General features: G+C 42.1%; 1 protein-coding gene across 5 annotated transcripts in view; it reads right to left on the reverse strand.

The window, feature by feature from the left end:
* HECW1 (HECT, C2 and WW domain containing E3 ubiquitin protein ligase 1) overlaps positions 1–24,219 on the reverse strand; it is a 273,833-nt gene that overhangs the window by 105,200 nt on the left and 144,414 nt on the right. For all 5 annotated transcript variants that reach the window (XM_075745311.1, XM_075745310.1, XM_075745307.1 and 2 more), the window contains one exon: positions 1,030–1,105. In XM_075745311.1, the coding sequence (XP_075601426.1) occupies positions 1,030–1,105 (76 nt within the window). The remainder of the gene's footprint in view (positions 1–1,029; positions 1,106–24,219) is intronic.

Raw genomic sequence — 24,219 nt, forward strand, 5'->3', positions numbered from 1 at the left:
GCCCCATCTAATATCAGTCTAACCTGCCATATAGCATATATAATCTCTTGAGAACCACACTGGCCACCTAATTTGGAGGAGCACTGACTCGCATGCTTAGTATTAGAGAGAGATGGAACTCCTAATTGACTTTAACACAACTTAGATGGAAGCTTGAAATAAATTATACAGCCAAACTAATCATGTAATGTGATGCTTATCCAAGTGTAGGACTTTATACAGAAAGGCCTATGGTTGTAAAAATTTTGAACTAGGGTAACTCTTTTTTCGCTGTACTACTTCCTCAAAGCATTTCCAAGTCAAGTTCAGCATCTTTCTCTTTGTCTTCCAGGAGCTAAAAACCACGGAAACCAAGTAGTAATCATAAAACTCCAAAATTAGAACCTTGCTCACAACTACCCTGTTTGACAGACTGATTTTTTCTACAGAAGTGATTTACAGATTGTTTTTACCATAGCCAGATCGAATGGTCCGCAGCTACTTCATGGAACCACATTAAGCCTTTAAAACCTGCAGTAACACACCAAGTTACAAGGCTGAACATTCTTCAGAAAATTTATAGGAGTGAGAGCAGTCGTCTGGCTCAAGAAGTCCAAAAGTCACTTCTGAGCAATACAGACAAGTTTGTGCACCAGGGTGCATGGATCTGCCTCAGGTCCAGACCAAGACTGTGGAACATGCTCTCCAAGAAACCACTACCACAAACCACATTTTGCTCTGCAAGTAAAGCGCTTGCCTTAGTCTTGCTTTCTCGGACCTACATATATAGCACCACATTTAATAGTGAACAGGAAAACATAACGTGGCCCCATAACTCTACTTGAATAAAACACTTCAACATGTAACTCCTGTTGAAGAAAGTGAGTATGGCAATAATCATAGATATTGCCTGTCTCAGCATCACCTCTAGAGCAACAGGCAGAAAACCATGCATAAATATATACATACATACACATGTACATGAAAGGTTTTAATAACTTCAGTTTACCATTCTCTGGGCTTAAAACTTTAACATCAGCAGTGACTTACCTGACAATGAAAAACTTATCAGTCTCCGACTTCCTTGTCCCTGGATTGAATCTTCATTGGTGATGCTTTTAAAAATCTGCTGGAAGAAAAATAACAGTGAGAGAGAGTAGTCTCCAATAACTCTCAAACAGATAAATCGCTTAACAACTGTCTTTTTTACAGATTCTTAGTTTTACAACTAAGAATCAATTAGATGACCATTAATCAAAACAATGTTTTTATCCAGGTAATAATTTAACCAGTAGCGGCCTAAGTCATCCATTCCTGGAGGCTCTTCCTTAAGAAAACACAATGATAAAAAAATACTACTGTAATTTTAATATAGCAGTTCCTCACCCAAAAAGGAACTGCTTATTAAACAGGAGATAAATGTAGCGCATAAGGATGGGGATACAGTCTCACCTCTAAAAACAACATCTTTGTAACATCTTATTACTAGTGTAGAAAATGTTGTTCCAGAAAGTTTATTGCATAGATGTGAGAGATTTCCAAGAGCTTACTACTACCCTGTACAAAACACAACTGTGAATTATCATAACAAGAAGCATTGAGGGTGATCTGGAAGAAAGGCTAAAAAAACTAAATCAATAGATGAACCTTTGTACTCCACAGTCTAGTTTTTAATGTCAGGCTTTGATTTAGCAAGTTTACTGGTGAACTGCTGTTGTGCAAATTAGGACTCAGACTACCTTTCTGGCCGTAATCAGAACTGGGAAGCAAGAATGCCTTTGAGCCAGTGTCTGGGGCATCAGCAGGAACTCACCATCAGCAGTTTTCACAGCTGTTTCCCTAAACAAAGCAGAGATGCTGTAGGGAGTCAGGCTCCAAGTTCAGCAGGAAGGTGGTGCTACTACTGCTGCCCCACACCAACTTTGGAGTCAAACCAAGTGCTGCTTTGCTCCCGGGAAGCCACAGCTCCCCACCACTCTTGCCATTCGGCTTTCAGGTGAAAATGAAAAAGACCATTTATGCAGTGAAGTTTCAGTTTCTGCCAGGAAACAGTAACTGAAGTCCCACTCAGCTGTGACTCATTGCTCAGTATATTAAATACTGTGTATTCAAGCTTAGCTTAGAAAACAAGCTGCTCTTTGCCCCTGGAGAGTTCAAAACCTGTGCAAAGGGGCACTGCAGCCCAGCTAGCCAGGATTAAACAACAAGCACAGCCGGCAGGTCAAGCCACAGATGAGGCCTAGATCATAAATACACAGGTTGAATTTAGACACAGTTATAAAAAAAATGGTCTCTGTTGGACTTTTTGTCATAATAATTTTGTTTCTTACAGAGTATTTCTATAGGAAAAAGGGCACTGAGTAGAGCTGGACTATGAGGAAATTCCAGTAGAAATATCCCCAGTTGGATCACAGCTAAGCAGTTACAATTGCACTTTTGCACTTCTGAGCTAAGCAGGTTTCAATTTGTTCATTAAAGATACCACTGATTTCTGGACAGACATAAGTTTAAATCAGAATATTATGTGTGACTGTGAGAATTTTATGACAGGAACTCAGTAACTTTTACCAACTGAAGTTGTGATCCCACCAAGAAACAATGACATTTCCATGTCAAGATGTATTTTCCATACTACTTCACTGCCTGACATTTATTACACATTATCCTGTAATGCTTACTACTTACAGTCTTATTCGTGATTTTGTCCAGGACAGTGACTGGGCCAACTGGCCTAGATATGCGCACATTTGCACAACATGTGCTTTTTTCCCCAGTATTTAAACATTTTTCTGGGGTTTTTAGATCTGCCACAAATCAGTATGAATAGTTTTAACCGTCTATGTTTTGAACAGACTGAGGTGGATCCGATAGGGTCCTGCAAATACCAAACTGTTCAAAACTTAAAAATATGTTGCTGTTAAATGACCCTTTTTGGGCCTTATCTACATCAGTGAAATTGTATCGATACAGTTATAGAGTATTACACTGGCAAAGCATCCCCTGCATGGCCAAACCTGAACTGGCAAAGCTTGGCATTACACAAAGAGAATAATAACACATCCAGCCCCACAAGTTAAACAACAAGAAAATAAATTTATTTGCTCCTAAAGGATCCATCTGTTCTGTGAAGCAGGTGTACCCTGCACCGTACGCAATCATGGGGCCACTGTTAGTGGTCCCCCACAGTTTCTACTTGCCCCATGCCTTCCCATGGAAATCAAGGCAGAGGGAGACTAGAGTGGGGTGAAAAAACAGGGTACATCCCAGATCTCAGCTCAGCAAGAAGCTGAGAGGAGGTTGGAGTGCACATCTGCACCCAGGAGCTGGGAAGTGCTCCTGCTTTTTTAATCCATAGGCATCACTTTTGTGTGTTACACCAAGGTCAGGTTTTTAAATGACCTGATTGCTAATAAACATTCCCCCCCAGCTTTCAATGAAAAACAGCTGTTGGGTGATTTAGTGCTTCAGAAATTTTGACTTAATTTTCTTAATCCCAGATATCCTGATCCCAACTCAGTTACATCTTCCCCTATAGCAATTCCCCCAAGGCCTTTGGAGCCGGCTGGAACCTGTTTGTGTCCACCACAGGGCAGCCCTGGCCTCTCCTTTCATCTAGCTCCTACTTTCACAAAAACAAGATTTACTTGCAAAACCCTTAAGGATTTTTTCAGAGGCCAAAATATCAGACAGCATTGTAAAGGCAAACCAAGCCTTATGAGCACCTCCAGGTGAGAGGAGTTTTGCACCCTGAATTACCCCCGCAGACACGAGTGGGGTGCACCAGGCAGGCAGCTGCTTGCAGAAGCCAGTGCTTGCTGCATCAGCAAGGTCTGAAGGTGCAATATGAAAGTAAGGCCTAAAAGCCAGCCCTGCTGCCTAAACAAATTAATTACTCCCCAGTTTATCCCTTTCTGAGATGCAATGCTACATCAAAACGTACTACTACACTTAACATTAGTAATCTGAAACACACCACAACACTTTTTTTGAAGCTTTTCTGATGTTCTTCCTGTCCAAGCTGCTGCGAAAGGGAATGCACTGCAGAAAGGCTGAGGGAGAGGTGTTTATCGTTGGGCTGAGACCTGGGACGCACAATTAAAAAGGTACGAAACATACAGACAAGCCAAACACCTCCTGTACAGCTCTCATCCCAAACCTGTGCTCCCTGTCTTCCAGTGGTCTGGGGGCACTGGTCTGCCACTCTCCCCGCACGTACGCTGCACCTTCTCACCCGCAGCACATCCAGCAGGACACATGCCAGAAGGGGTCATGAGCAGGTAGACATTCTCTCTCAAAGGAAAGAGTGATTATGTATGGATGTACCCAGGGAAGAATATCAGGAAGGCCGGGAAAGTGATTTTACTTTAATGTTGGCATTTCAAGGCATTAGAAGGAACAGTGGGAGAGGAAGGAAAGCTACACCAGGAGCGTAGTGTGATTTACCTTGCTGTGCCAAGCAAGTGGAGCATGCGAGGCCTCTCCCCTCAGTGCCCTGACCAGCCGAGGTCATTACGTTTGCCCTGCCATCCAACTGAAGGGAATTTTTTGGGACCAAACTGAACATCACGGGGACTTAAAAACAATAAGAAAAATCTCCTGACATTAAGTCTGGTATTCTGACAAGAAGAAAGCTATTTGCTGCGGTTTGGATTCACTGTTTTCTAATGCAATACCAGACTGCCCCCAGTAGCAAGGACAAGGCTAAGAGCACTTGGTGCAGGGCAGGACAAAGGAGGGCACATGGTCACCAACATTCACGAGCCACCGCACCAACTGGGGTTCATTATATCTCGAGGCCTGGGATGGCGAAGAGTACAGGTCATACTCTTCCTGCTTGCCATTTACCATGAAAGAAATCCAGATTGATTTCAGTGGCTACAATATAATTACATTAGGAGTTTTGTCACTGTAAGTAACCCTTGAATTTAGTCATCAGGAGGTAAAAAAACCCCCTCTATCTTCTCAACTGCCACTTAAAACATAGTTAGTTGGCAGAAAGACAACATTCATCTCGTCACTTGACATCATACAGACTTGAAGTCCTTGGTATGAAAAGAACCAAATGTGATTTTCCCTCAGCAACTTTGGTGCTCTTTTATGCCCTTGAAGTGAGAGCTCAGTCTGAATTAGTTTAATATTTTTAGTTTATATTGTCATGTTTGCACATTGTGCAGCCCACCCTAATTATTTTAAAAGTCCTGCTGATACAAAATAGGAAGAATATGCTTTTATTACATGCTGTGTCATATCTTGACATGAAGAGATGGGACATGAACTGCAACTTCAAGCCTAGCTGGATCTCTCAGAAAATCAAAGGCTTCCTGAACCAGATTCAAACCTGCTTTTGCTTTCCTTGCTCGTAATCAGAGCTGGTTTCATTGCCACTGATGGGAGTGCACGTACTCAAGCAGTTAGAGAAGCATCTGTACTTCCTTTAAAATATTCTCTAGTAAACACACACCTTACAATCTTCTTCTGCTCTGCTACAGAGTATCCCAACCTCTGATGCACAGCAAAAGACACCTGGCAGAGCCTGTGATGGCTATCTGCAAAACATGAGGAGGTACTTGAGGCCAGATCCAATCTTCTTGGGACTTGCTGAGTTCAGGAAAAGGTCTGCATTTGGTAGTGCTTTTCATTTTTTTCAGTAGAGAGAAAAAAGAAGACAGGAGATGATTGAAAGCTAAAAATAATGCAGTCTTGTCCTAGTATCACTTTTCCTTGTGAGTAGTTCCTGAAAATGCTGGAGGGAAGTTAGGTGACCCTGAATGAGAAAGGAGGCAGGCTTCACACTAGCAAATGAAGCCCTTGAGACTCCCTCCCTCTTTAGCCATGGTATGCATTATTTAAAAAAACCCAAACCATAATCTTGACAAATCCGAGTACTGAAGTCCATCAACTCTTGCTGAGGCAAAATTCCAAGTGCACCACTAAAAATTTGTCTAAGCAAAAGCTAAGAAACAGAGATTCTGACAGCTAATTAAAAATATCTCCTAAAATACCTTACTCTTCACCAGTCTAGCTAGATACATGGAAGAGTAGCAAGGACAACACTCTTGCTCCTGAAAGTAAAGTGGCCTACCAGGCACACCTCAAGTACCCCTATTCAACCTCCCTGTACCTCTAGGTTTACGATGAGGCAAATACTTTTGGACACACATAGTGTGAATGCGGCTCTGGAAGAAGCTGTAACCATGTTTGCCTGATGCTGCACTACAAAATGTGCTTTTGGGCACCACAGTGACCCACTAATAGTGGAGCGTTCTGGTGAAGCACGCTTTGCATCACTAAATCACTTTTCATTATTTTGTTTGCATATTGTGAAGCCCAACTTAATTCTTTTAAAAGTCCTGCTGATATGAAACAGGATTAATGTGATTTTATTACATGCTTCTACCACAGCTAGACATGCACAGCTGACAAATACAAGCACATACTCCTTTTCTCACACAGAACACAGAAAAACACTGTTATGCCTTAGACATGTCATTCTGTAACACGCTTTCCCCTCCAGAAGGGCATTTTTGGCCCCTATAACCACACAAAGAGATTCGACAAAGCTAGGCAAATTTTCTTTTCCCATAAGTAGAATAACATCTCGTTTAAGAAACCTTACTCTTCACTGACAGCCAAAGCATTTCTGTGACAGTAGCTTTTGCTGCAAAAGAATGACAATATTTAATGATCATAACTGACATAAATTATCTCACATAGGCCAGTATTTCTTATATTTAAAACAGAGGAAACTGCAGCGACATTAGAAACAATGCTGCTCTAGCTGTTTGTATTTGTTGACTTTTTATATAGTGAATATTATGGACATGACCTAATAATCCAATCAAATTCAAATTTTAAAAAGTGCTAATTGAAACCTAGAATATTTTACACTGACAGGACAGATCGCAGCTATTGTAAAATTTAATGCAGATTAAATAGTCAGGTAGCGTAAACTGGTAAAGCTCTAACCTGGACCATACTATCTATTCACAAGAGCTTTTCTTCAAAAAGCAGATCTAAGAACTTACCAAAGTATTCAGAAGGGCTCGCACTTCCAAGCAGTACTAAACTTGTACGGAAGATGGAAGTCTACAATGAAAGAAAACTAGAAACTACAAAAGTAAAGCAGCAAAGTATTTTCTGTTTGTATACACTGGCTCTGAGGATGAAAAGCAGTAGACGAGAGCATTACAAAAAGGGAAGGCAGTAACCTCTGCTTGATTCAAATCACAAGTGAAAAATAGCTTCAACTCAATCCCAAACTGTGCGTCAGCAGACAGAAAAAATATTGCTGAATGTGTCAGAGCTGTGTGGTGTCAGTGGTGTTGCAGAGCTGGGGGAAAAGACAGGCTGCCCAGTAACTATGTTTGCTTCAAGCTCCAGTTCTCTGCTTTTCAAGAGCACTAAACTTGCCCACAGATTTAAAGCAAAATAAATAAGGTTAATAGCCTGAATTCAACAGTCAGGAGCAAAAGAAGCTGATGCTTTGTCTCCTGTCCCCTTCCATCTGTTTGTATTCCTTAGTTCATCTAAGACATGTGACAGGTCCAAAACTCCCCAGTCCAACGCAGGGGCAGAGCACCAGTTTCCACCCTTGCACAGCTTTGCTGATGTCAGTTTAAATCATCTTGGAGCTACTGTTTTAACAGACCTGTGTGAACATGGCACAGGTGTCAAGAAGAGTTCCTCAAAAAATTATTCTCCCCTAACCTAGTTATGTTGGCTTTTACTGTTGCCCTCCTGATTTCACTGAACTCTTAACATCAGGACAACTCGCTAAGCGAGTGGAAAATGATTTACATTTTCCACAGCTCAGCAGTGAAGAGTCTTTCCACAGTAAAAGAATATAAGACATTGTCCCAAGTCCATGCTTCATATTCTACCATCCTTTCTAGAGACGGAATGGTCCTCAGGAGGAGGGTGATAATGGGTGATAATTCCATTTCCTCCTAAATCCTGAATTTAAAAAGAAATAGTTTTGGGAAGAAAAAGAAGACTAAATAAACACAGGCTGAGTAAGTGCTTCCTTTCTCTCCATCACTTCACTTATACATCTTGGGAACACAGGGTGCACCAGGACATAAAGGGCAAATTGTGAAAGCAGCAAATGGAGACCTGAGCTCCACGACTGTCACTGACAGAATTATGGCCATAATCCGACAGAATTATGGCCATAATCCCAGGCACCACTTTGAAAATCTAGCCCTAATTAGTGGCAGTGCCTCAGCTACAACCCTCACTCTGTTAACAGAATTATCCAGCTCTTGAATGCAATATATTCCACTTATCCTGTTAGCTACTTAAGCCCTTCTGCTGGCACCATAGTATTTTTCTATCAGGTGCTTCCAAACCGGAGCCAGTTTCTCTGGCAGCAGCCTAACTCGGTGCTGGGCTCTCTGCAGCTGGCTCGCAGCCCTGAAGGATTGTGACCACACACATGCAGAGTCTTTCCCGTGTGTCATGGTCACTGCCACTCTAGCCTTATAATACACCACCCTCTCAATGTCATTGGCTAACTACGGGGAGAATTTGCCTTTTGTGGGCATATGGCAATTGCCCTCTGCCTGCAGAAAGCTCCTTTTGCCTCATCTTGCAGCAGTGTTTATTGATTACTTCATTTATTCCCAGACGTTTTCATTCAAAAAACTTGTCTCCCAGAAACTCTTTAAAAAGGTAACAAGGAAGCAAGTAAACTTTTTTTTCCCCCATTGAAAACATTACAAATTCTTTCAGCAGATTCTAGATAACAAACCCTGGAAGCCAAACTAAATTACCAGAAAAAATTGCTGTTTTGTATTATCAGTAAAGTCCTCTAGAAGGCAACTATCAACAGCCTTATGACATTCAATGACCACACGTACCAAGTGTATGAGGTCTCCATGTTGGCATGAAGATATTTCATATTCCCCAATCTACCCTATGCGGGCAGAATGCTGTTTCAGCATAACTAGTAGCTAGAATAGGGATGTTCAGAGCAACCATTTTCAAACTAAAACAAAATCAAGGATTGAGGCAACAAATCAGTATCTCCCACAGAATCCAGTATCTTTTTCTTCCAAAATTTTATTAGATTCAGCTTCTTCATTGTTTCAACAGTTCTGCCTAATAAACTTCAGCTATCCTTTGGCAGCAGAGGAAAAGCTTTGATTAGAGATTCTGATCTCCCTTCACTCTTTGAAACTTCATTTAAATAAACTCTTTAGATTTTTAGATACTAAAACACAATCATGCATGCATGTGGATAGGCTTTGGGTTGTGCTTTCTGGGTCAATGGCTGGACTACATCTAAGCAGCAGCCATTTTTTCTTTATACAGAGCAAACTTTTGGGAGGACTGCTTTCTGCAGCATCTCTTACCAACTGCTCACATGGCTCTGAGGCTGCATGCTGTTTGATGCCAGTGAGCCTTTGAGCGCTAACAAATCCCTCAGCGAGTTTAAAGTGGTCCAAAGGATGACAGTAGTTTACAATCTGGTCGAATTAGCAGGGAAGAAGGCTCCTTCAAGTTGCTAAACAGCTTTGTGCTTCCCAGAGCTACCACCATCCAGAAAAAAGTCTCTAAGAAAATCTGGTTTTCCGATCAGATTTACATCAGGCAGCTGCCTAATGCAGGACAGGATCAATCCTGTAAACCTGACAGGTCCATACAGAGAATATTAACGTGCTTAAGCACTGTGACAGCAAGAACCGCTAGTAAATATTATCTTCTCAGGAACAGCTAAGCAAGACCCTACAACCCACTGAAATAACTGGGAGATTTGCCATTGATAGGTGAGATAGGCCCATTGGGCACTGTTTGGATCCTGTAATTCTGCATAAAATTTGCCCCTGTAGACACCAAATTCAAACTTTTCAAGAAAACATTTTGTTTGTATAGAGAACTAAAAAATTGCTGTTAACACCTTTACTCTTTGTGCTAGGAAATGATGAGAGTGATCAAAATGTGGGGCATATATAGTGGAAATACTCTAAACTCTGACACATCCACAATGTCTTTGGAAGGCAAAAAACTGCATTAGGCAGCAGTTTGTACTTCCAGGCAGCCTTTGTTAGAGCTTCAGAGAATCTTCACTCTTCTAATGTAGTTTGGTTGGGACAAGTACGTAGATGAATAATGCTCACCTGTGAGAGACAACCATATCCTTCAGATAAGCTGTTATTTGAAGAATGGCACAATGCATTAGTCTTGCTGTCAAAGAGTCTGGACGAGGGGATTGAGCCAATGACCCTTTACGCCATAAAAGAATGAGCAAGGCAGTGAACAATGCCCATTCTTCTAAATGAATGCCCCAAATATCAATTCACTACGAATACCATTATTTCCAGAAGTGAGTTACAGACCCTTTACTTTCAACAGATCCTACTTCAGGCAGAAATAAGGCAATTGTAGAGATTTATGGTCTGATTTAAAAAATAGAGAAATATTTCTGCTCCTTCATATGTCCCTCAATCTTGCTGAATTACTAATAAAACATTTGCACTCCACAGAACATTTTTCTAGGTATGCTGGCATAGAAAGGGTAAAGCTGAGAAAAAAAACCCCAAACCTTCTCCTTTACAGTATCTACAGTCACTTAGTTAATGCAGCCTCATTCATACTCAGTGTTTTTCCGGTGTATCTTTTGGGACATCCCTCAAACCCAGCAGAAACTGTTGATTCTATCTCAGGTTTTTTTGTTTGGTTGTGTGGGTTTTTGGTTTTTTTTTTTCCTCTTCTTTAGAATTGCCTTCATCTTCCTATTTGACTACTGCTGACTACAGCGGTCACGGTTTTGGTTTTATTAGTTTGCTGCTTTCTACAGCAGCGGGCTTTAAAAAGTCAACAGCCTCCTCCAGTGAAGTGGGCTTGTGGGAATACTGACTGTAATCAAACTGCCATAGAATAACCAATGTTGGAAGTGATCTCCTGAAGTCATCTGACCCTTCAGTCAAAGCAGGACCAATATAGAGCAGGCTACTCAGGGCCTTGTCCACTTAAGCTCTGAGTATCTCCAGGAGAACCCACAAGCTTTCTGGGCAATCCATTCTAATGTTTGACTACTGTCTTGAGAAAAAAAAAATGCCTGAGGTCTAATCACAATGTCCCTTGTTGCAACTTGTGTCTATGGTGTGCTGTCATTTCACCATGCACTGTGAGAAGAGTCTGCCGCCTTCTTCCCTACAACCTCCCATTTGGTAAAGGCATCAGCAACATCCCACCTAAGACTCCTCTTAACACTGAACAAATCCAGCTCTGTCTCAGCTACTCCTCGTATATAATGTCAATGACCAATCTGAAGGATGAAGAAAACAGGGGTCAGACTCATCCTGAAAATGACTGTGGTGGAGTGTTACAGCAAACTTGAGCTATGGCAATGACTTCTCATGGGAAGCAGCATTTATGAAATCCTATCTCCAGTAACAGCTGAATTCACTACAGCAATTTGGTCACCACAAAAGCCTCGTGAAGAATTTGGCCTGCTGCATACTGGATGCAAAAGACTTCTGAACATAAAGTAATTAAATATAACAGGAGGAGAAAGGGATGTCAACTTAATGCAGGAGTGCTGTCATTAACTACAGTGCGTATAATGATATAATTCTTGTAGGTCTTAATAAATAAATCACATCTTATCAGCAGAGGTGTTTTCTGTTGCATGTGTCAGTTTTGATGGAAATCGGTGCAGAATTCACTTCAAACACTTCAGTAAACCCTGGGACACTGTTCAGAGAACAAAGCAAGGCAACGCAGAGTTCATACCCCACGCTACACATACCACCCACATCATCTTCATACAGTACTCATACGGAAGAGAAGTGGCTCCAATCCCCACACAAACTCTGTGTCCCCTGCTCCCCAGACCCTTCCCTTGCCAAACAGGCTCGCGTGACAGCACGTCTTCTGCACAAAACATCTCCCCCTCATCCCCATCAGGAACATTTCTGCCCTGTGCCAGGCAAACAGCACGTCCCTTCCTTCCCTGCGCAGGCAGCCCCCATGCTCACTTGTCTGCAGCTGTATGAGCAGAGACAGGCAAGGAGAGGAGAGCAGAGCTGTTGCTGCTGCCATTGCTAGAGCTGGAAGCCATGGTGAGCAGAGGCTGGTGCTCTGCCAGGAGGCTGCCTGTTCAGCAGCAGCTTGCACTCTGCTCTGTACTTTCCTGCAGGAGCAGCAGGAACAAAACTTTCTTGGTCAGCATCCAAAACTTTGGGCTACATGGAAGCAGGTCAGATCCAAGCCACCTCCTTGGACCATGACCCCTTAACTTTTCCCCTTCCATCTTGGGAAGGCAATTTTGACCCCTGTGAAAGTGGTAAGATTTTGGCTACTGACTTCATGCCATTAATATTTTATCCTCTTCTGCTGCAGCAGCATTATATATCCCTGACCTGCAGGAGACAGAAGCAACCTGTGCTGACCCTCTGTCAATGATGCATCACTCACAGTAGAAAGCAAGGACATCATGAGACAGGCTTGGCAGCTTCCCCCTCCCTTCCTCACCCTCAAAGACACAACTGAAAAAAAAAACCCGTGCAAACCCTGAGCATCCTCTCAGTAGCAGCTCCAAAGAGCATGAAGACTCATAGGGTGCTGCTGTATGGTGTAGAGAGGCAGCTGGAAAACCAGTGGGCCTGTAAGCTGAGCCTCAGGTGTAGCCATGGCTCACCCTTGCAGCAAAGCAGGAGGTCTCACATGTCTGGGTGTGCCTACCAGCTTTGTCTACTCCACTTTTGAGGCTCACACAGTGACTGCCATCAGTCAGCTGTGGCAGCCAAGTGGTCCTAAATGCTGGTCGGGGCCAGAGCCGAGCATGCTTTTCAGGCAGCCTGGACCTTCTCATCAAGAAGATCTTCAAAAAGGTGAAAGGAAGCAGCCAACAAAAATGTGAAAGGAATGAACTAGAAAAAAAAGAAAAAGTGTAAACGGAAAAGAGGAAAGAGAAAAGGCAAGGCTCTACAGAAGAAGAGTGGAAAACAAAGAAAAGGGTAGTGGAGGATGCTATGAGGAAAAAAACCCAATCAATTTCTAAAACACCAGATCTTCCACATCCTAAAAAATTCCCTTCTTCCCTTTCAGACACATCTCAAAAACCCTGAGCCAAACAACAACAAAAAACCCCTCAACAATGACCAGTACAGCTTTATTAGAACTCAAACCTGACAACAGTAACTTTCAAACTTGGCTGCTGGCGAGGCTAAGTTGGATCCTTTTGGGAACAACAAGGGAAATAAATAGGCTACTATTAAAACCAGGGTGTCCTGACAACTAGTGGCACCTCCAGACTTTCCCAGTATTAGGTTTAACTATTCCCATATAGCTGAACCAGGTTTATGGTAACAGATACTGTTGCCCTCAAATACTTCACCTCTGGAATCACAGTCCTAGTCTTCTAAACAAAGGTGTGGTCATAAATGTGTTGGTACCTGAAATAATATAGTCCATTATACATTTTGTGAACTCAATTTTAACAATTGCCGAGAGTTAGTTTGGACACTAGTGATGCTGGTGGTCCTTTGATAAGAATATTAATATATAGTCTAATTAATGTAGTTCATATTTATCACAGAATGATAGGGGTTAGAGATCATATCATAGAATCAACAAATCATAGAATGGTTTGGGTTGGAAGGGACCTCAAAGATCATCTAGTTCCAACCCCCCTGCTGCAGGCAGGGACACCCTCCACTAGACCACATTGCCCAAAGCCTCATCCAACCTGGCCTTGAACACTTCCAGGGATGGGGCCTCCACAACCTCTCTGGGCAACCTGTTCCAGTGCCTCACCACCCTCATTGGGAAGGATTTCTTCCTAACATCTAATCTAAATCAACCCTCCTTCAGCTTAAACCCATTACCCCTTGTCCTGTCACTACACTCCCTCATAAACAGTCCCTCACCATCTTTCCTGTAGGCCCCCTTCAGGTACTGGAAGGCCGCAATTAGATCTCCCCGGAGCCTTCTCTTCTCCAGGCTGAACAATCCCAACTCTCTCAGCCTGTCCTCGCAGGAGAGGTGCTCCAGCCCTCTGATCAGCTTCGTGGCCCTTGTCCTGTCGCTGGGCACAACTGAAAGAGTCTGGCTCTATCCTCTTGACACCTGCTCTTTAGAGATGTGTTGATGAGATCCCCTCTCGGCCTTCTCTTCTCCAGGCTAAACAGACTCAGCTCTCAGCCTTTCCTCATAAGAGAGATGCTCCAGCCCCCTAATCATCTTTGTAGCCATGCACTGTACTCTTTCCCTGTCTTTCTTGAACTGGACACAGAACTCCAGATGTGGCCTCACTAGATCAGAGTAGGGGGGAGGATAAGGAGGATAACCTCCCTCAACCTACTGGCCACGGTCTTCTTAATGCACCCCAGGATACCACTGGCCTTCTTGACCACAAGGGCACACTTCTGGCTCATGGAGAACTTGTTGTCCACTAGGAATCCCAGGTCCTTCTCTGCAGATTGCTTTCCAGCAGGTCAACTCCTAACCTGTACTGGTGCTCCCTAGGTGCAGGACCCTACACTTGCTCTTACTGAACTTCATTAGGTTCCTCTCCACCCAACTCTCTCGCCTGTCCAGGTCTCGCTGAACAGCAGCACATCCTTCTGGTGTGTCAGCCACTTCTCCCAGTTTTGTATCATCAGCAAACTTGCTGAGGGTACACTCTGTTCCTTCATCCAGGCTGGACCCACTACTGACCCCTGGGGCACACCACTAGCCACAGGCTTCCAACTAGACTCTGCACTGTTTATCACAACCCTCTGAGCCCTGCCATTCAGCCAGTTGTCAATCCACCTCACTGTCCACTCATCTAACGCACGCTTCCTAAGTTTGCCTATGAGAACGTTATGGGAGACAGTGTCAAAAGCCTTGCTGAAGTCAAGGTAGAGAATATCCATTGCTCTCCCCTCATGTACCCAGCCAGTCATGACATCAGATGACCATTCCTGATAACCTTCTTTTCCACCACATGCTTCTTGATGACCCCCAGAATGAGCTGTTCCATCGCCTTTCCAGGGATGGAGGTGAGGCTGACAGGCCTATAGCTTCCTGGGTCCTCCTTCTTGCCCTTTTTGAAGACCAGAGTGACACTGGCTTTTCTCCAGTCCTCAGGCATCTCTCCTGTTCTCCATGACCTTTCAAAGATGATGGAGAGTAGCTTAGCAATAACATCTGCCAGCTCCCTCAGTACTCGTGGCTGGATCCCATCAGGACCCATGGATTTGTGCATGTGGAGTTTGCCTAAATGATTTCTAACTCTATCCTCCTCAACCAGGGGAAAGTCTTCCTCTCTCTAGACTTCCTTCTTCCATTTGACTTATTCCAGAAGCTCCTTGCTCATCCATGCAGGTCTCCTGCCTCCTTTTCTAGAGCCCTAGCCCATGGGATTCTTCCAAGTAGGTTTCTGAAGAGACCAAAGTTAGGTCTCCTGAAGTTCAGGGTTGTAATCCTACTTATTACCCTGCTCCTTCCATGCAGGATCCCAAACTCCACCATCTCATGGTCACTGCAGCCAAGGCTGCCCCCAACCTTCACACCCCCAATCAGTCCGTTGTTTGTTAGTACAAGGTCCAGTAGCACCCCACTCCTCATGGGGTCCTCCATTACCTGTGTCAAAATATTATCATCAATGCTCTGCAGGAACCTCCCAGACTGCGTGTGCCTAGCTATGTTGCCTTTCCAACACATAACAGAGTGGCTGAAGTCCCCCATGAGAACCAGGGCCTGTGATGATAAGGCTACTTCCAGCTGTCTATAGAAGGCCTCATCAACTTCCTCTTCCTGATCAGGTGGCCTCTAATAAACACCCACAACAGTGTCACCCATATTATCCTGTCCATTAATTCTTACCCTCAAGTTCGCCACTCATCCACCCCTAGGCAGAGCTCAATACATTCCAGTTGCTCTCTCACATAAAGAGCAACTCCAGCACTTCGCCTTGCTGGCCTGTCTTTCCTAAAAAGTACACAGCCATCCATGACAGCATTCATGCAACCTATCCCACCCTGTCTTTATAATTGCAATGAGATCACGGCTCTGCGACCACACACAGGTTCTCCAGTTCTTCCTGTTTATTCCCCATGCTGCAGGTGTTGGTATACAGGCATTTCAGAGAGGTAATTGAGCATAGAGGTTTCCCTGGAGGGGTGCAAGAGGATCCACCATGGCCATACACACCCTTGAGGAGGCTGGCCTTCTGGTTCTCATCTTGGAAGACAGCTAAAGAACATTTGTCGCTGTTCTGGTTGGCCTGGCTTATTCCCCAGTTGGATGCGATGGCATGAGCCATTTGGACCCCGACCCCCGAGCCCTTCAGTTCAAATCCCGCCTTTATGTTCACCATAAAGGAAAAAAAGGACTTCAGTGTAAATACAAATCATACCAGTTGAGTTAAAAAGGGAATTGTGTAGGAACAATTTAGTTGCTTTCCATCAGACTTTACAGATGTAAGAATTTGAGCCTGCTTTTAAATTGGAGATACTGAGTGGGGAGAGGCTGTGTGCGTTCAGTATGAATAGAAACATGTTTGAGAACTCAGCTAGCTAGCTGGAAAAAACCCTCAGATATTTAATGGAAGTGGAAAAGACTCAAGAGAGTTAAGGATTAAAAATGAACAAAGGGTTCAAAATTCTATTAAAAACATTCCTATGCCCATCTGCTGATATATAACATACTGACCTACATAAATTTCCCCACTTGAACATCTTACATTCTTAATCTTTCATACAAGTAATAATTATAGCAAAAATGATTTAGAAAAGTATGCAATATTATATAACTGTATTCCATCAGCAAAACTACATTAAGGGAACATGATTATCCTGTCGAGGGCTTAGAAACCAGGAAACATAAACCTAAAAGATAACTGTGAAGCATTAAGTCTGCCTCTTGATGAATATAAATTGTCTGCTTCTTTCTTTTTTTAGCTGCCTCTGATCATAACCTTTCCCAACATAACATTATAGCTATATTTTTGGATCACCTGGGTTTTGTAAGAAGTTAAATACAGGCAATCCAAGCCATACTCAAGATTCAGATAAAACAAACCGAAAAGCTGAATCATTAGCAGAAAAAATGGGAAATACACAAATGACAAGTAATAGTAGAAAACATGGGAAGCAAAAAAAAAAAAAGCAGCTAGGTGGAAAGGGTGACATGATCACGACAGGGCTTGCATGCCTGTACAAACACATTCACACGCGAGCACATACAGGCACACTCCACTCGAAGGGCAGATACCTGCCGGCACTGATGTGTGCTGGGTTGTTGAAAGGCTGTTTAGCTTTCAATCCCCACCAGCTCTTCTCTTTCACCTACATCAAGTATTTCCACTGAAATAACCTGTGAGTTATGCCACAAACAATCAACATGACCTACAAATCCACAAGTTACAAACGTGTGCAAGTTCACCTCAGAGTCATCTCCACCGTCATGTCTGCTGATTTTATATAGGTTATCTGAGGGTATGGTTTATTTCAGGGCAGATTTTAAGTACTGGTTACTTTTATAAAGGGTCATGCATTGTGAAATTACAATAATGTTGTTCCCTCCCTAAAGCTTCCTACCATAATCCCTTCTTCCGAGGACTAAGGAAAGCAGACAAGGAAACAAAAGGAAGATATTTCAAGAAAAGTTATTTTTCTCCTTTACACTGGCTGCTGGAAAATCCATGGCTACTGAAAATTCAGGTGGGACTAAAGTCAATTGCATCTATCAGCTCCAGTAGAGATGAAACTTCATTGCAGGATTGCGCATAGAGAGGTTCAGCACAGGCTCCAGATCTGGCTTGGGCAAGTTTTACACCCTCTTTCTTTCCCTCTGCATGTCTGGCTGTTTGTCTTGCTGCTGCTCTGAGGTAAAAAGTCCTCCCAGTGCTTGAAACAGCCACGTTAGGGAATGCTAGTTGCTGAAGTTTGCTGAAAGATGCAGAGTGAGAGACCAGGCATGCAATTACCCACCTCAGCTGAAGTTCATACCTCAGCTTGTATTCAGATACAAGTGATACAGATGTGCAGATATGAGGACTTGTACCTGTTTCCCTGCTTTCCTCTCACTGTGTCAGCTTTCCAGCTGGCTACAGGGAACACAGCACCCTTTAGCTTAGGAATATGTGATTCCAATAAAACTTGTGTTTAATTTGTGGGTGGTTCAGAGACTTTACAATCTGTACATCTACCCAAGAATTTCTCAGTGTTCTCAACTATGCATCAAAGCTTTGTAAAATTATACTTTGCATTTGCACAGTAAATTCACCCCTGATACATTCAGTTCATTTCTCATCTGTGTGTCCTAAACATTTCCCTCACATCTGTAAATCTGCAGGCTACAGTTCTGACTGCAACACAGAGCACAGGGCAGCTTGCTCAGTGCATCAAAAGTCCCCAGACAGAAACCCCAGATAAGTCTCCACTCTTTTCTGCAAAAAAACCCCAAATTTTACTTAACTCTTACAAGTTATTTGCATTACACTCCAAAGCAGCTGTCCAAAGTGTCATGCCTTATCACAAAATAAAGTGGCCAGGAAAAGAAACACAATGCAAATGGCAAGCAAATTGTATCTAGCCTGTATTTATGCAATAGTTCACCTAGGCTTTGAGAGAAAGACCCACTGAATAGGTGGGAAGATCTCTATTACTTCAGTGGATCTGGCTTTCAGATTACCGTGATCTACACCAATAGACTTAAAAGCTGTAGCCACGCCTTTATAAGCATCTCTCCCTGCAGATTAAGCTTCCTTTTCCCTTTTCACTTGGCAGTGTGTCTGAGACCCAGCAGCAGATACAGAATCTTCAAGAAATAAAAAAAGTCTCTGACATCCTAACATTGTTTTAGAAATCACTCTTACAAACATCACAGATATTTTTAAAATGAAGCCATAAGCTGGGAATTCTGCTGTATTTACCAAGTTTTCCTCATGTCCAATTTTCATATCACCACAGAGCTATCAAGTGTTTTGCTAAACAAATTCCTCCTTCACTGCCCTGGCTCCACCTCCTTATTTTGCTTTGTTCATTGTAAGGTCTAAAAGAGTCATTTGGGATTTTATTAATTGCTTCGAATAAGCAGTGAGTTAATGTTTTTCCCTGAACACCTTTTCAAATTTATTCAACTTGTTTGAAAGGTTTATCCACACAAACAGTTGTCTCTCTAACGTTTGCTTTCCTTCCTCAATATGAGTAATGTCTTCTTTATTCTAACCTAATGACCATGGCTTAGTATGCTAATTTTCCTGGATGGACAGGTCAGTTAGAAACCTGGCCACTGAACTCTTCAGCCTGGCTAATACTTGCTCTTAAGTCCTCTGCTTTGTCTCACCAACTAATAGGAATTAATAGCAGATTAAAGATTATGACAACAACTTTCATTTGGAATTTCTAACCCTTTCAGAAAACATTAATACTTAGCATATACCTGAAAGATAACACATTGCCAGCCACATCTGAGATGAAACATAGCACTGCTGTTGGACATCTTTATATAACAAAGCCAGATAAGACATGAAAAAAAAACCTAATTTGAAATTTCACATACTAAAGATGAATCGTAATCACCCAAATTAGAATCTGAACAATTAAAATTCATGCATTAACTCAGCTAGTCTTGAAAAAGTATCAGTATTATTTTAATGACCACCAGAACACAGGCTTCTTATCTTGATGAAAATGCAATGACCTCCAAGAAACTGGACTGGAAATTTACTCCCTGGGTCATGGAGTCCAACAGATACAGCAATTGGTACATGTCAACCCAACTGATTCAGATTTCTTAGCTAATTAACACCATTCCTGCTTCAAAAGTCTTCTACCTCAGTTGCAATTCTACACAAGACCATGTGGTTGTCATCCACACTCAAATTTCCACTCTTCCTATATTGTTACGTAAACACACAAAGAACATCCTCAACTCGTGAGTACCGGAGGATATCAGAGGTCCTGAAAATGCTTGCTTATGCCTTCAAGAAGAATCTCATTTTCTATTAAAAATGGTGCTAGAGAAGATGCAGATCATAATCATGCATCACCTGATATACATCCTTTTAAAGCACCTTAGAAGAACTTCAGTAAAAGGAAACACGGTGAAGCTATAAGCAATGCTAACTCGTACACAGATGAGAGATCAAGAGCTTCTTATCTCCGTCTTCACTATGCCTGCAACATCGGAGAAGACAACAAAATTGAACAATAGTAAAGTCAAAACTGATGAAAGCAAGGATTTTTTTTCTTGCAAGGCCTAATTAAAGGGAAAAAATTGTTACTGTGGGGACACAGAAAGTGTACAATTTATAAGCCCGAAATTATTTGCCTGCTGCAATGACTTGCAGTCATCAAGCACCACACTTGCAACAGGGCCACAGGTTTTTCCAGCAGCTAGCCCCCTATGCCTATCCACTGCACACCAAGAAGGGGCAGCTGGCGAAAACGTTACAGCCAGTAAAGTCGTGATGTGGATAAGCAGTCCTGGAAACATAATGGAGCACAGAACCAAACCCTGGCACCTTCCTCTTTATGCCTCATCAGGCAGTACTGCAGCCACCCGCTTTGACCGAAAGGGTTTCATGCCCATGCACTGCAGAATTCTTGTAGCTTCCACCATCCTGGGTGTTGGACTAGCTGGATACTGGAGAGGATTCACCCTGGCAGCATTCCTTTCCTTTTTTTCCTGATTGAAAAGTGTATTTTTTAAAAATCAAGATTGTGCCAAGTATAAATGCTGCTTTCACTAATAGTCGAACAGACAAAAAATGGCTAGAACACAATGTTCTCTTTTTCAATTCATTAGCAGGCCTCTAGAGCACCCAGTGAAACTTAGGTCAATGTGTGCAAAACTGGCAGTAATAAATCAAACTGATAAATGCAGGGGGAAAGGGCAGAAATAATCTATTTTGTAAAGCAACATCAAAGCAAATATTTTTGCAACTTCTGAACTGATACACATTGGAAAGGTGTGTCACGTTGCCTAAACTACCTCTAGTAGTTTATCTAGGGTTCACCCACAATCAGATTCATTCCGTATCGCAGTAGGTAACTCCAAGAAGGAAGCAGGAGGTGCTTCATTCAGAAGTCTATCACCTTCACCTCTGATGTGCACTCCACAGATCTAAATTCTTACTTCCTTTCTCCTTCAACAAAACTAAAGTATCTGCCCTCAGAGCCACTGCATAATTTCAGGAACTGCACTGTTTTTTTTTCATGTATCTGACCAGATGTGGGAGGTAGTAAGAATGTAAAAGGCCAAAGCATAGATGATTATACTAGTGCAGTGTGCTGAACAGTCGCTAATCTTTCCATAATTTACTAAACTACAGAAGGGAGTAATATGATGTGCAGACTATTAGTATGGCTATTATGTGACCATAACAAGAGACATTCAGAAAGCAAGTGGCTGGGAAATACCAGACATGTATTGAACCCATTAACAAATAAATGGTTTGTGTAATGATCATCTTGGTGTTGCTAAAATAAAATCACTCCAGTTCCCATCTGTCATGCTTTTTATTTCTTCAGTTCAACTCTGTGCTGCACTGCAAGTCTGCTAATTAAACCACTCTAAATCTACATTTGGAAGTTCATATAGGACCAGATGCCCAGTAAAGTTAAATTTGACTCAAGTGTTTTCTTTGAAACACCCTGTGCAAAGAAACTAGGGCAAAAGGGAGAAGCCCAAAATTGCTACAACTGATCTGCAAAGTGAAGAGTAGGCTGTGGCCAGTGATACCTAGGGATGGCTCAGCAGCTCCAGAATAGCGCTGCTTAATTAGAGTCCACGAGAGGACAAGAACTTGACAACATTTTAATGGGACATGTGCAAATGGTGTCCTTAACCCTACCTTTTCTTCTGTCCCTGCTCTGCTTTTCTGACTGCACAATTGCACATTCAAGCTAGCACACAGTAGGAAAAAGTCTGATAGATGAACACTTAAAGAATTATTTTGCTTAATAATTTAACAGATGCCAGCTTTTTCTTATGTCATCTCTTCCCTGTTTAAATCTATTGCAGCTATGGCTACAGCAGTGCGTTACATGTGCAGTTACCAGGCGCTTACGCATGGCTTGCACTGGTAAATGAGACCTAAAGATGACAACATCAGGACCTCCGCAACTTCCACTTCAGATCACTCACGTTCCACTCATCAGTGCACTGAACAGGACAGGTGCCCCAGCCACCCTGCCTGTATAGGCACACCGCCTTTCTCTGCTTCATCCCTGCCAGGGATACATTTGATATACAGAACTAGTTCTTTCATACTAAAGTATATTACCTGGATTCACCACAGGATGCAAAAGGGCACTGGCTTTCAATGCATCAGCAACATGTGCAGAGTCGCTGCTTGAGACAGCACTCTATGTCAATTGTTTCAAAGCTGAATATTCTCCTCGGTGACAAGTACCGCATTTGAGAGAAATGCTGTGCTAAGCCATGCTGCCCCGCATCACATTCACACCACACAGGTGGCTCTTTTCCCTTCTCTCCTAGATGTGCAGTCCTTGAAGTTGTGTGTGAAATATGCAGGCAATTTAGTGCAGAAAAAGCACTGAAGAGTATTTTGGGTACATTTCTTGCATAAAGTCTTTTCCAATCCATTTTGGCACCAAGCCTAATTTTAGGTGTTTGTATTTGAAATTCCATTACGATGATCAAATACACTACACCTCCGTCTTTCATGCGGATGGATCAGGAAATTATGAAGACTGCAAATTAAGTAACATTTAAATATGCAAACAGCTGTGTGTTGGAAAGCAGAGATATTCCTCCTGGGTTGGAACAATAAAAAAGAACATACCTGTATGTTGAGAGTTACGGGCTGCTGCTCAGGAAATCAATGCTGATGTTCACAAAGAAAATTGTTTGTACTTCCTCTGTTCAATTTGTGCTTGTTAGATAATAAATTCTGAGCACTTACCTCTTGTAAGTGGTGTAAATCTATGAAAGGGTGGTGATAGGAGTTTGAATCACACCAAGCTGAAAAAGTCAATACCAAGACAGGGAAAAAAGCCACCAGACGCACGGAACTGGATCATTTGTCACTTTAGCTATTGACATATCTGAAATCTATCATAATGAAAACGCTGCCTGAAGTGACTCTACTTACTAGTTCTGTTCTGTTTTGAAAGATTCTGCCAATTTGGAAGAAAATTGTTAAACGTTTCCAGTAAAGTCAGTGGGGTTTCAGCATGTACTCCGCACCTTTACTGAATTGGGACTGTAAAAGCCAGTATTATTGGAGTGCACTCAGAAGAGGCCTTTGATGCAAATGAGTTTTCTTAATATTTAAAGAAAATGTCTTGCCAACCATCCCAATTTAAAATGTGAGTAGGGGAAATAAAAGGAAGGAAAAGGTTATTATTTATAACACACTGACTATAGTTATGCTGCAGTCAGAGACCAATTACACCCTGGTTATGCTTTCCGACTCCACTAATTCATACAAATGGAGTGCTTGCTACATGACAGGGTAATTGCAGTGTAAATACAATAGTCTTTATGTATCTGGATACTGAAAAAATGCCTGTGTTACTGAGGTGGCAATAAGAAATAATTTGGACATGTCATTAACCTTCAAATTCTTTGAATCAGTTCTAATTAGGATATAGAAAAGCATAACCAAAAATGTAATTACACTGAACTACGGGCTCAACTGCGCAACTATTAGGAGGTTGCTCATGTGAGTAAGTATGCTTGAGCATAACCGAGTATCGCCAAATCAGGCTGTAAAACACTACCATGGTTTTATAACAAAGCAAAACGGAAATGAAAAAAAAGAATTAATGACATTTTTCAGCTGTAACAAATATGCTAAGGGTTGTTCTCACTCTAAAAATCATTCCCTTGTATTTTGCAGCTGGGGAGGTCAAATTCTGCCAGGAAACCCAACCTTCCCTCTGAACACTCATAGCTCGTGTAATAGCTAGTTCATCCATTCAGCCCATACATACTGCCCTGGACCCCAATCTTAGATTAAGGCCTTAGGTAATACTACAACATAAAGTGTTGAAAACAATAAAGTATTAATGAAAACCTTTCTGTATTACTCCTAATCCTTTCCTTGCTCTCTTTTTTTAACTTTACCTCTCTAGAACACTTTAAAACAAGTGTACAATGAATGCATACAGAACTTTGTAACATGAAAATGCTACTATTTCCTATGCACATAGTAAAATCTTTGCCAATTCCCCACTAAGAGGTACTACCTCTAAGGTATTATACCTTAACTCCAGACACCATAATGTAATTATGTACACAAGTGACCAAATTGTTACTTGCACACTTACAGAA

This window comes from Balearica regulorum, chromosome 2 (genome assembly GCF_011004875.1).
Source record: "Balearica regulorum gibbericeps isolate bBalReg1 chromosome 2, bBalReg1.pri, whole genome shotgun sequence".
NCBI classification, from domain to species: domain Eukaryota; kingdom Metazoa; phylum Chordata; class Aves; order Gruiformes; family Gruidae; genus Balearica; species Balearica regulorum.